The sequence below is a fragment of the Plecotus auritus genome (assembly GCF_963455305.1).
Source record: "Plecotus auritus genome assembly, chromosome: 3".
Lineage (NCBI taxonomy): Eukaryota > Metazoa > Chordata > Mammalia > Chiroptera > Vespertilionidae > Plecotus > Plecotus auritus.
This window is the reverse complement of record NC_137772.1, coordinates 157,733,914-157,747,714: the sequence shown is the minus strand read 5'-3', so window position 1 is coordinate 157,747,714 and position 13,801 is coordinate 157,733,914. Positions and strand designations below refer to the sequence as shown.

Below are 13,801 nucleotides of genomic sequence, written 5' to 3'. Positions count from 1 at the left end.
AAGAAGTTTGATAAAAGGGTATTTAAAGATTATAATATACCTATAGTAGCCTGACTGCTACTATATTCTGCAAATGATGCCATTGGCCAAATTCAGCCTGCTACCTGCTTTTGGAAATAAAGTTTTATTGGAACATAGCCACATCGTTTCTGTATTTTTAATGGCTGTTTTTGCACTATAATAGCAGAGTTGAGTGGTTTTGATAGACTGTATGGCCTGCAAAGCCTAAAAAGTATTTACTATCTGGACCTATGAAGAAGAAATTTGACAACTTCTGAGTAATAAAAGAGCAAAAATATGCCTAGTGTTTATTTAACCATCTATTGCATTTACATTGTTTTTCTTAAGATAAATGATGTAGGTTGAAATCAGAAAACTATGATGTTATTATTTCAAATTAGCATGATGTTTGTGCCTAATTATATATTTCTAGGAATAATGTGCCTAAAAGGGAATAAAAATAATTTAAGTATTTTTTCAGATAAAAATATAGATGAATGAAACAGTTGGTTTTTGTTTAGCCTCTGAGACAAAAGGGCTCTGAAGTACATAGGAAACTTTTTCAGGAAGATGCTGAAACAAATTTGTTAAGTGTGAAATAAAAACCTCATAATTTTCATAATTAAGAGTTTAAAACTTATTTCCATATATGTTATTAACCAGTGTCACCTAAAAATATAATTTTCAAAACACATTTGCAAGATATGTTACTTGTGTTGAGGAAAAACTGTTATAAATACAGCTTAGTTAACTCCATTATGATGTGGGGTTATTGCCGTATCAATTATAATTTCTGTAATCTTACAAAGGAAAAATTGACACAGGTATAGTAAATTGAGGATAGAAAAAAAGAAAAAAGTTACTTATCCTTGGTTTTGCTAGATCTTTGACACTTTCAATTTCTCTATCAAATAATATCATGGAAATGAATAATACGACGTTTGTCCCGAATTTAGGATTCCAGTTTCCATCATGGTAGTGGCAAAAGAGTTTTTTCTATCTTGGTGGAGTCATTTTGATACACTCCCCACTGCACAGCATTTCTTACTTCTGTCTCTGGCAGGTAATATATCAATCCCTTTCTTCTTCAGCATGGTTTTCTGATCAGATTGGTCATCTGAAGCAGACTTAATGCCATCTTTTTCTTTAGCCATTATACAATATACTCAAAATATTTTAAATTACCATTAGCTCTCTGATGTTCAGGATCTAGTTCAAGAAGCTTCTTTGTAAGCAAAAGTGCCTTATTGAGGTCTGCCTGCTGGTACACATAATCTAGAACAGAGACTTTGTTAGTGGTTAGAAACCTCACCTTCATCCAGCTTCCTGAGTGCTTGTTCCATTCACAGTTCTGTATGGTAATAATCTGCTTCAGTATAGGCCACTTTACCCAACTCAGAACAGTCCTCAACTATTAGAAAAGATTTGTGTTTTACTCATGGAAGATTACCTTTCAGATAGTATCTGTATTCAAATTGTAGATGTCCTGGAGACACAATACAACTTTGGCTGCCCTGACCTGATCTTCATCATTAGGGAAGTACTGTCTCTGAATGGTTAGGTTAGAGCTAAAGCCATCTGACATATCCTTGAGGATTAGGTTCTCCAACTCACTCCACTCAGTGCTCAGATGTTTCATTAACTTGAATGCATTTACAGGGTGCCTGACAAATCCTTTTGGATCTTTTGTCGTTGTGCTAGCTAACCGATCTAACTTCTCTGCCCATTTTTATATTTCTTACTAATTTGTCGTTTTCTGCCTTAATAGAGTCTTTCAGGGAAGTCACCAGATCTTTCTCTGTATGGACCAAGTGAATTAAAAAAGCCTGGATGTGACAAAGACTGGGGAAATAGAATCCCTACAATTAAAATATACTATATCATCTTGGAAGTCATAATTTTACAGGTTCACACACCTGGGAAGTGGGATGGGAGTGCATTCTTCAGTCCCCAGTGGCCTGCACATTGGTGGGCTACCTACTCCCTACCCTCAGTCCGCTGGCAGTGCAACTCTGTCTATCCTCTTTTTCAATTGCTCCCTGTACCCCTCTTCAGTTCCCTGGCACTACTAATCTGTTTCGGTCCCCGTAGTTTTGCCTTTCCAGAAATTTATATGAATGGAAACATTTAATGTATAGCCTTTTTGATCTGGTTTCTTTCCCTTAGCAAAATGCATTTAAGATTTATCCATGTTGTATGAGTTAATAGCTTCTTGTTGTTTTTTTTATTGTTGAATAGAATTTTATTGTATAATGTTCTGTTTTGTTTATTCACCTCTTTCAGGATGCCTTTATTGGTATAAACATTCAGGTATAGATTTTGGTATGCACCTAAGTTTTTAGTTCACTTTGGTAAATACCCAGGGGCACAATTGCTGGATTGTATTTAAGTTTAATTTTATAAAAACTGCCAAACTCTTCCAAAGTGGCTACATTTGCCTTCACATTTGAAATAGTTGGGCCATTTGGATATTTATAACATCATTTGCGGGCCATACAAAATTATCAACTTGAAAATTAGCCTGCTGAATTTGGTAAAACATTTCATTAACTCACCCCTAATGCCTTGGCAGAGCCAGACCAAGTGATTTTGCAGGCCTTATAGGGCCCATGGCTGGACATTACCCATCCCTGCTCTAGATCAGTTTGAGCCTTTTAAAAATCTTTAACTTTAAAATAATTATAAACTCATAAGAAGGTACAAAAATAGTACAGAGAAGTCCCATGTACCTACCACCTATTCCTATAGTGATGTCATCTTACTTTATATAGTAATAATATGTCATCAACTATAGTACATTATTATAGCCAGAAATCAGCACAATATAATTGAGACTGTAAATCTAACATTGTTATGCTGGAGTGTGGTATGATTTTAAATACTAGTGGCCCGGTGCACGAATTTGTGCACATTGAAAGGAAATTAATTAGAAGAAATATTTTAATATCGCGGTTCGCCCTTTCTCTGTAATAGAAGTGTCAACCAAATTCATGATTGACAATGACAGATCGAAACACACGCGTGCGATTGGCTCCAGCAAGAGCTTTATATGTATCACTCATGTGCAAGTCAACTTAGCTTTTTATAGATAAAGAATAAACTTAACTTAATTAGACGTGCTTTCTGATTTAGCTAAACTTTTTCCAGCCCAGTGAAGCACCCCAATTTCTCTTTCAGGTAATTGTCAGCAACACAGCAGTAAATATCAACACAAAGCAGATTATTATTGTAGATCACGCAGGGAGAACAAAGGGTAAAATATTTAACTGCAGCAGTGTTTGACTATATTCTGCGCATGAGAAAACCTGAAGTCATTTACAAGGTCCACCATTTCTTACTTCTTTCCAGTCGGATCAAGTTTCTAAGCTTTCTAAATCTCTGTTTTCCGGCTGGTGAAAAGAAAATAGGATTCCACCGAGTCTCCTATCTACCTACTCCAGGACTTCTGTGAGGATTAAATGAGATGAGGCACGGGAATATGCTTCACAGACATTTGGTTAAAGTGTGAAATGTTTGCACCTGGCTATAAAGCAAATCGTGTTCCCGGGCTGAAGAAACTGCAAGGAGGCTAGTCGCTAAGGAGAGGAAGCCGGGAGTTGCTACGTGATGTCATTACCCGGAGCCCACAGCCACCGCTTCTGGGCTGGGCTGTGGGCTGCATTTTGCGCCATGGGGTCTCGGCAGCATCGGCTGCAATTTGGTGGGCTGCTCCGAGGTGATGACAGGGCCTGTGTCCCACTTGGGGGAAGCCAAGTGTTGCTTTGTGGGTGCCAGGTCTGCGATGCCGTTTCTGTGTAAATGGCCAGGCCAGTGTGCATCACGGCAGCTCCTGCATTGAGCATCTGCCCCCTTGTGGTCAGTGCACATCATAGCGACCGGTCAGACATTTAGCATATTAGCCTTTTACTAGTACATATATAGATTGTTGGGCTTTATTTGGGGGTACAGTTGTACTTAGAATTAGCTTATATATATATATATATATATATATATATATATATATATATATATACATACACACACTAGAGGCCATGTGCATGAAATTTGTGCACTTGGTGCGTCCCTCAGCCTGGCCTGTGCCCTTTCACAGTCCGGGAGCCCTCGGGGGATGTCCAGCTGACAGCCAAGGGGAGTGAGCCTAAGCAGTCAGTCAGAGATCCTTAGCGCTGCTGCAGAGGTGTGAGAGGCTCTCACTACCGCTGCTGCGGTCACCAGCCATGAGTCCAGATTCTGGCTGAGAGGCCCTCCCCCTGTGGGAGCACACTGACCACCAGGGGGCAGCTCCTGGGTTGAGTGTCTGCCCCCCCTGGTGGTCAGTGTGCATCATAGCGACCCGTCCTTCCCCCGTTTGGTTGATTTGCATATCAGCCTTTTATTATATAGGACTAGAGATCCGGTGCACCAGTGGGGTCTCTTGGCCTGGCCTGTAGGGATCAGGCCGAAACTGGTTCTCCGACATCCCCCGAGGGGTCCCAGATTTCGAGAGGATGGTTCTCGGGTGATGCATCCCCAACTTGGGCTCCCTCCTCTCTGGGTCTGGGGTGCAGGTGAAGCTGATTCAGGGCCAACAGTGCCCCAGCAGCAACCTAACCCACAGCTGATTCCACGAGGAATCGGGCTCCCTCCTCTACTGGTCGGAGCATCTGCCCCCTGTTGGTCATTGCACATCATAGCTACCAGTTGGACGGTCGCTTAGGCTTTTATACTAGTATATAGAGATTTTAGAGAGGAAGGGACAGGTAGAGAGTTAGAAACATCAATGATGACAGAGAATCATTGATTGACTGCCTCCTTCACATCCCACACTGCGTATCAAGGCTGCAACCCGGGAGTGTGCCCTGATGGGGAATTGAACCATGACTTCCTGGTTCAGAGGTAGATACGGTTTTAAGCTTTGTTAGTGCTGGTTCAGAACATCCTATTGTGTAAAACTTAATCATATAAATCCTATAAGGCATTAATCACCTTCTGATTAATGGAAACAGGAGCTCTGGGGATTGTTCTGACTCCTTTTTTTTTTTTTTTTTTTTTCCCTAATCCTCACCCGAGGGTATTTCTTCCATTGATTTTTAGAGAGAATGGAAGGGAGGGAGGAGGCAGAGAGAAACATTTATGTGAGAGAGACACACAGATTTGTTGCGTCCCACACCTGATCAGGGCTGCAGATCAAACCTGCAAACAAGGTATGCCCCCTTGACTAGGAATTGAACCCAAAACCTTTCAGTCCGTGGGCCGACACACTAACCACTGAGCAAATGGGCCAGAACCTGACTGCTACTTTTCAGAGGCTTTTTTTCTCCAGAGTCAGTCATTTTTTTCATATGCACACACAGATCATTACTCAGCCAAAACCTTAAGGAGAATCTCTCTCGATCTTTGGAGCTCTTTGCCCCTGCAGCTTCCTTCTCTTCATTAGTTCCGCAAATTCTAGCTGCCTTGGTGTCTCCCCTAACTCTGAACTCTTTTAATTCAGTGAGACCATTGGGCTCTTGAATGGGTCCCACCTCTCCCCTCCCTGTTTCATTCAGCCTCATAACTGCAGGCAATAGGGTTACTTCACTTTTTTTTTTTCTCTTGAAGATCTCTGCCCTGAGATAATGTCTGAAAGTTATTGTTTCACATATTTTGTCTAGTTTTCTGCTTTTTTAAGGTAGGAGGGTAAATGCAGTCTCTGTTTTGTTCTTGTTTTGTTTCTTATCTTAGAAAGCATCCCTGCCTTATAGATGATTTCATTTTGGTTTTATAAATATTTGTCTTTTCTGGCTTTTTGAATATTTGTAGGACTTTTGGGAAAACCAGTGTATAAACTTTAATAAATTTAGGCAGCTGGAGTGCATGTTCTCTCTCATGCTTGCTTCTTTTCACATACTGTGCTTCACATACATTCCCACATCTTCTTTCATCTATTGCACATCATGTCATTCCAAATATGACAAATATCAAGACAGTCTATTACTGAACATTTTTACTTAATGCAAGATAGTGGTGACAAATGTTAGCTGTCATGTTTACCTGGAAGAAAATAGAGTGCTTTTATTTCTTTTTCTCTTTGTTTACTAAAAGGAGATAATGAATTCTTAGTTATTTTTCAATATAGAATATCTAGTCCTGTATTGGTTAAAGCATATAGTTGATTTTGCTTGAAACCTTGAGCCATGAAATATTTGAAGTTATCCTAAGAGGGAAACAAAACACATTTCCCTTTGTATTAAAATCTATAGTATTCCAAAGTTATTTTTCATTTATCTGGTAAATTTATAGAATAAGTATTAACTTTTGTTTTTAATTAAGGTATTTAGCATATATGGTAATAATTATCTTTTTATATACTTAAGTTATACTGTTGAAAAATGCCTTACCCGATTTTAAATTTGCAACTTATCTTTTGATGAAACTAGCATAATTTGAAGAAAATGCATGGACTTTAAACTTATTTAAGAAGAAACACATTTTTATTCTTTAAGAAACAATGGAAAATTCAACTATTATACATTGACTTCATTCAGAGTTGCCATGAATACATTAATAGTAAGGCAAATACTGTTTTAAAGTCTATTAATACTATAAAACACTAACATTAAAACAGGGTTAATGTTGTTTTGAGAATGCATAGTAAAATGGTGTTGCTCTCATTTTGTGACAGTCATGAAAATTTAAATTAGAGTTGAATGTGTGTCACTTAACTATTCTTGGACATCCTATTTACTTGATATAATTTTTCTTTTAACCTAATTCCTTACTAGACGTTAGGGGTTACATTTATAGCAGTAATTATACTTACTTATGGCTTAAAAAAACAAACCTTTCTCCTTTGTTATTTTTGAGAAAGAAATACTTAATTCCAGTGGTACATTTAAATTTGGTAATGGGCTGTTTGTTACATTTTTGCCTTAGAGTCAGGCATCTTAAAATATACAGTGTAAGATAGTAAAAATTAAGTAAAAGCATAGCATTCACTAACTCTAATCAAACATAAAACAAGACGAAATATAGGTTTTCATTATGTGGATTCTTTTTAAAACTTTAATGTTAATTCTTAATGATTTGTTTTCCTTGGAAATGTTTCTGCCCATCTTATTAGATTGCTTTTTGGAGGTAATCCATATGTATGTGTACATATGTGTGTGTTGGTTTTAATAAAATGGATTCATACTTTTTATGAATTTAAAGTAGGTGTTTCTCTTCTCCCAAAGTATATTTCTTATGATGTTAAATAATTGCTCTAAATTTGAATGTATTTTTAATGGTTAGCAACTATTATTAGATCATTAGATATACTTACTACTTTCCTAGGGTAAACATTTCACTAAAACTTTGGTGAGAGATATTTGTTTTTAAAATTTGTGCTTCCAACTTTTTTGTATACACCATTTTTTAGTTTTTATCTCATTTTCAGTTTACATTTTTTAAGTTAACATCTCTAGCGACTATCACCTCTGCTACACTGAATTTTTTGTACCTGATGTGCACAGTGCTTAGTCATTTTGGACTTACTTATCTTTATTGAGGTTAAGACATGATCCCCATTATTTTTCTTCCCTATTGTAATAAAGCAAATTCTATTAGAATGTGTATGAAATTAGAGGATTGAAGGATAAAAGCTTCAGAAAGTTGACATATGTTACTACTCTTCATTGAAGTAAATTATGAGTATTGATTTGGGTTTCATTTACCAGTCATAAGAATATAGGATATATTTCATTATATGGCATAGGAATAAATATCAAACTGAATGAGTACTATATAAAGAAGTATTTGGAAGGAGAGGGGTTTTAAGTTAAATGACTAAATCTGAATTAATTGGATATTTCTGAGACTAAAAAAGAACATTCAAAAGAAAAAGTGTCAACTGAGGGCTGAACATTTTTGTCAACTCCATTTTTATTTATAAGTTTCTACCTTGTATATGAGGTCTGGTGGACAGTTTTAACTGTAGAGAGAAGTGGGAAGGAAGAGTTTTTCATATTTAATAATTTCTATCTCAAAGCATGTCTGCCAGTCTAGCTCTCCCCAAATAGTTAAGAGGAACATCAATTAGAATATTTGAAATGTATTTTTTGTTTTGTTTTCTATATATAATATTGGATATTTTTGTTACTGTTCATATATTTACATGTTAGTAATTTTGATGGCTTTTGGATAATTCCACTCTAGAGGGAGAACTGGTGGGCGGTCCTTCCTGTGACACGACCCTTGAGTGACAGTTCTGTTTGATTGCCTCCAGTACTGTGAGGAAAGGACACGACTCTATGGTGAGGACTGATGGACATACATTATCTGAGAAAAGAAACTACCAGGTAAGATTTATTTTCCTTTTTCCTTATTGGTCAGATAGCTACATTGAACTGATTAATATATTGTATTTAACTAGAACCAGCATACTGGTTGGATATACCTCAATTTGAAAAATGTGGGTTATAATTTAAAGTACATATGTAATGGGTTTGACAGTTTAAATAGTTGGGGACATTTTTCAAAATAAAATATGCTTCTAATAAATGTATATTCTTCTAATATTAACACAAATTTTCTGATGTGTGTATATATGTCAAAACTTATATTATCTGATACATAATTTATAACTTTATGGCTGGATTCAGAGCTTGCTTTTATACATATTATTACTGGAAGACTAAACTGAAGTCTTATGCTATATTCAGGGTAATGGAGAATTACAGAAATGTGGACAATATTGGTTAGAATATAGAAGAAATAGAAATGAAAATCCCAGGATGCTCAGAGACCAAAATTTTACTGAATTTGTCATTCACTTCTGTCCTTATGAGGCTAGAGTCCTGTTTCTCATTTATTAAGTTAGTTAGTATCCATCCTCTATGTAATCTGTAAGGATGCTGAAAGGATGGTTGAAGTGTAATATTACTGTTTTCTTTTTATTCTGTTTTATTTTTCTCCATCACCATTTAGGTGACCTATACCCTTTTCCACTTACCCCTGTCCATAATCACCACACTGTTGTTCCTGCCCATGAGTTCTTTCTTTTTTAACTTAATCCCTTCACATTCCCAGCCCCCAACCTACTGTTTTCTTTTTCAGCTTTTAAATGAAGGTGAATTTTAAAGTTGGTGCTTTTAAATAGTGATTAAAATAAAACATTTTAATTTAGCCAAAACCGGTTTGGCTCAGTGGATAGAGCGTCGGCCTGTGGACTGAGGGGTCCCGGGTTCGATTCCGGTCAGGGGCATGTACCTTGGTTGCGGGCACATCCCCAGTGGGGGGTGTGCAGGAGGCAGCTGATCGATGTCTCTCTCTCATCGATGTTTCTAGTTCTCTATCCCTCTCCCTTCCTCTCTGTGAAATATCAATAAAATATATTTTTTAAAAAAAAGACATTTTAATTTAATTTTTTCAAAGAAAATCTGCTTTATTCATTTAGTAATAATTCATTGTTAAGTTATTTAATGATTCAGAATACAGAATAATTAAAAGTTCAAAGCTTTAGGCTTTCTGCACAGATACATATCCAACCTCCCTCTAGAGCTCCCTTCCATCCACCAGTTTCATTTTCTCTAGGCGGTGACAGCAATTAATGTGATAGTGACAGCATTGGTTAATCTAATCGTTAATTTTAGCTCAAGTTTTTCTTCCCTCAACTTGGTAAAATGAAGAGTGGAGAAAATTTGTATATGGGTATTCATGTACAATTAGCAGAGAGTCTATGATTATAAGACTTGCTGGTTTGGGCACTACCCCTAATAAAAAAAAACAGTGTCACCTTGACTGGGTGGCTCAGTTGGTTCAAACTACATCCAAAAAGGTTGAAGTTCAATTCCTAGTCAGGTTACATACCTAGGTTTCAGGTTTGATCTCTGGTCAGGAGGTAACCAATCCATGTATCTGTCTCTGTTTCTGTTTCTATTTCGCTCTCTCCCTCTCTCCCTCTCTCCCTCCCCTTTTCTTTACCCCTCCCTCCCTTTTCCTTACCCTCTCTCTCTAAAATTAATAATAATAGAAAAAGGAAACATACCTTTGGGTGAGGATTTTAAAAAGCACACAAGACAGTGTCATATTTAACCTTTCTAGAGTTTCTCCTAACTTGATGCCTGAAGTTTCTTGCCTGATCTTTATGATTTTAATAAGCCAGAGTAAGGCATGCCTGTGAGAAATCAGTTCTTGTAACCTTTTCTGTTCTGAATTGTTCTCATAGACTTGACTAACATGGCCATTGCTTATCCTCTTATATAATAAAGAGATAATATGCAAATTGACCATCACTCCAACACACAAGATGGCCACCCCCATGTTGACACAAGATGGCCAGCAAGGGAGGGCAGTTGTGGGCGATCAGGCCAGCAGGGGAGGGCAGTTAGGGGTGACCAGGCCTGCAGGGGAGGGCAGTTGGGGGGGACCAGGCCTGCAGAGGAGGACAGTTGGGGGTGACCAGGCCGGCAGGGGAGGGCAGTTGGGGACGACCAGGCCTACAGGGGAGGGCAGTTAGGGGTGACCGGGCCAGCAGGGGAGGGCAGTTGGGGGCAACTGGGCCAGCAGGGGAGGGCAGTTGGGGGCAATCGGGCCAGCAGGGGAGCAGTTTGGTGTCGATCAGGCTGTCAGGGGAGTGGTTAGGGGATGATCAGGCTGGCAGGCAGAAGTGGTTAGGGGCAGTCAGGCAGGCAGACATGTGAGCGGTTGGGAGCCCGCAGTCCTGGACTGTGAGAGGGATGTCCCAGATTGGAGAGGGTGCAGGCTGGGCTGAGGAACTCACAAGCCACACCCCCGTGCACAAATTTTGTGCACCGGGCCTCTAGTTATTTATACTTGCTGTAGCTCCTGCCTCACCACAACTTCCAACTACCTTGACTCATAGTTTCAATTGGTCACACAACTTGGGCTTTTGAATCTTTGATAGTTTCTGGTAAATTATTTTAAGAATATTATGATTCTAGGTTATGTGGCTTTTCGTTATTCATAACCGAGCTTGAAAAGAACTGTGTATCATTACACAGTATGGTTAATTCATGAATCACATTAATATAGAATTCAAAAATATTCACATAAGAAGGAAATAAGATGAGGTTATAATTTACACATGAAGTTATTTCCTAATTCCTGCTCATTCTACTCTAAAAATAGTTTATATCTTCAGTCACATTATTTACAAATAATCCAGGTTTTTGAGATGACTCAAAAAAATTTATCCTTGGGTAGGGTTTTTCTGGCTGAAAATATTTTTCATTTTCTTATTTATTTATTAGAGGCCCGATGCATGAAATTCGTGCGGGGATGGGGGTGGTGGGGGAAGGGGGTCCCTTGGCCTGGCCAGCAATCAGGGAAATCAGGGCCAGCCGAGGGACCGTGGGAGGTTGGCTGTGGGAGTGCACTGACAACCAGGGGTAGCTCCTGCATTGAGCATCCTCCCCCTGGTGGTCAGTGCATGTCTTAGATACCGGTGGATCTGTCATTTGGTTGTTCAGTCATAACAGCCGCTTAGGCTTTTATATATAGAGATTTATTAAATCTTTATTGTTGAAAATATTACATATGTCTCCTTTTTTACCTCATTGACCTCTTCTAGCCTGCCTCCACTCCCCCAGGTCTTCCCCACCCTATTGTTTGTGTCCATGAGTTATGCATGTACTAGTATGCATATAAATTCTTTGGTTAGCCCTAACTGGTTTGGCTCAGTGGATAGAGCATCGGCCTGCAGACTCAAGGGTCCCAGGTTCGATTCCGGTCAAGGGCATGTACCTTGGTTGCGGGCACATACCCAGTAGGGAGTGTGCAGGAGGCAGCTGATCAGTGTTTCTAACTCTCTATCCCTCTCCCTTCCTCTCTGTGAAAAATCAGTGAAATACATTTAAAAAAAAACAACAAATTCTTTGGTTAATCTCTTCCCATCCACCCACCTTCCCCCACCTTCCCTTTGAGATTCCACAGTTGGTTCCATGCTTCTATGTCTCTGGATCTATTTTGCTCATCAGTTTATTTTGTTAGATTCCGCATATGAGTGAGATCATGTGATAATTGTCTTTCTCTGACTGGTTTATTTTGCTCAACATAATACTCTACAGGTCCCTCCATGCTCTCTCAAAGAGAAAAGATTCTTCTTTTTTAATGCTGTATAGAATTCCATGGTGTAAATATATCACAGCTTTTTTATCCACTCATCTACTGATGGGCACTTGGGCTGTTTCCAGATCTTACCTATTGTAAATTGTACTGCTATGAATATAGAGGTGATTACATTCTTTCTGGTTGGCGTTTCGAGTATCTTAGGATATATTCCTAGAAGTAGGATCACTGGGTCAAATTGCAGTTCCATATTTATTTTTTTGAGGATATTCCATACTGTTTCCATAAGGGCTGCACCAGTCTGTATTCTCATCAGCAGTGTACTAGGGCTCCCTTTTCTCCACATCCTCTCCAGCACGTATCATTTGTTGATTTGTTGATGGGAGCCATTCTGACAGGTGTGAGATGATACCTCATTATCATTTTATTTTGTATTTCTCTGATGATCGGTGACTGAGCATATTTTCTTTCATATGTCTCGGTATATGTATGTCTGCTTTGGAGAAGTGTCTATTTAGTTCCTTTGCCCATTTATAAATTTGATTATTTGTCTTCCTTTTGTTAAGTTCTCCAAGTTTCTTATATATATTATCAGATGTATCATTGCCAGATATGTTCTCCCATACCATGGGCTCCCTTTTCATTTTGTTTATGGTGTCTTGCTGTGCAGAAGTTTTTTATTTTGATGTAGTCCCATTTGTTTACTTTTTCCTTACTCCTTTGCCCTAGGAAATGTATCTATAAACATTGCTACAAGAGATGTCCGAGATTTTTCTGCCTGTGGTTTCTACTAGGATTTTTATGGTTTCATGTCTTATATTTAAATCCTTTATCCATTTTGAGTTTATTCTTGTGTATGGTATAAGTTGGTGGTCTAGTTTCATTGTTTTGCATCTATCTGTCCAATTTTCCCAACACCATTTATTGAAGAGACTGTCTTGACTCCATTGTATGTTCTTGCCTCCTTTGTCAAATATTAATTGAGGGTAACGGCTGGGGTCAATTTCTGGGATCTGTGTTCTATTCCATTGATCTGTGTGCCTGTTCTTGTGCCAGTGCCAGGCTGTTTTAATTACAATGGCTTTGTAGTATAGTTTGATATCTGGTATTGTGATCCCTCCAACTTTGTTTTTCTTTCTCATGATTGCTGCAGCTATTCAGTGTCTTTTTTGATTCCATATAACTTTTTAGAGTATTTGCTCCAGATCTGTGGAATAGGCTGTTGGTATTTTACTAGGGATTGCATTGAATCTGTAGATGGCTTTGAGAAGTATGGACATTTAGTGATTGACTTCTACCAAACAGTGAACATGGACATATTCTTCCACTTGTTTGTATCTTCCTCTATCTCTTTTTTCAACTTCCTATAGTTTTCCAAGCACAAGTCTTTTTTTACTTGGTTAACTTTATTTCAAAATATCTTAATTTTTTTGTTGCAACGATAAATGGGATTATTTGTTTAGTTTCTCTTTCTGATAATTCATTATTGGTGTATAAAAATTCCACGATTTCTGGGTGTTAATTTTGACTCCTGCTACATTCCCGAATTCATTTATTAACTCTAGTAGTTTTTTGGTGGAGTCTTTAGAGTTTTCTATGTACAATATTATGTCATCTGCAAATAGAGTTTTATTTCCTGCTTTCCAATTTGAATGCTTTTTATTTCTTCTTTTTTTAAATTTTATTATTTTTATTTTTTATTATTTATTTGTTGTCTAAAGTTTTACATATGTCTCCTTTTCCCCCAATGTCTCCTTTTTCTCCAATTGACCCC

At 38.0% G+C, this 13,801-nt stretch overlaps 1 protein-coding gene and 1 pseudogene across 8 annotated transcripts in view; one reads left to right on the top strand and one right to left on the bottom strand.

Moving 5' to 3' along the window:
* Positions 1 to 13,801, top strand: part of CNOT2 (CCR4-NOT transcription complex subunit 2) — a 140,631-nt gene that overhangs the window by 37,802 nt on the left and 89,028 nt on the right. For 4 of the 7 annotated variants that reach the window (XM_080659469.1, XM_080659472.1, XM_080659470.1 and 1 more), the window contains exon 2: positions 8,155 to 8,297. In XM_080659469.1, coding sequence (XP_080515595.1) covers positions 8,250 to 8,297 — 48 coding nt within the window. In that variant the 5' untranslated portion in view covers positions 8,155 to 8,249. The remainder of the gene's footprint in view (positions 1 to 8,154; positions 8,298 to 13,801) is intronic. The other 3 variants (XM_080659473.1, XM_080659471.1, XM_080659468.1) reach the window with 1 other exon arrangement.
* LOC308243318 (prolyl 4-hydroxylase subunit alpha-1-like) lies at positions 802 to 7,483 on the bottom strand (annotated as a pseudogene). The gene is made up of 2 exons: positions 7,460 to 7,483; positions 802 to 1,875 (listed from the first exon to the last, which is right to left on the bottom strand). The product of its transcript is annotated as a prolyl 4-hydroxylase subunit alpha-1-like (transcript).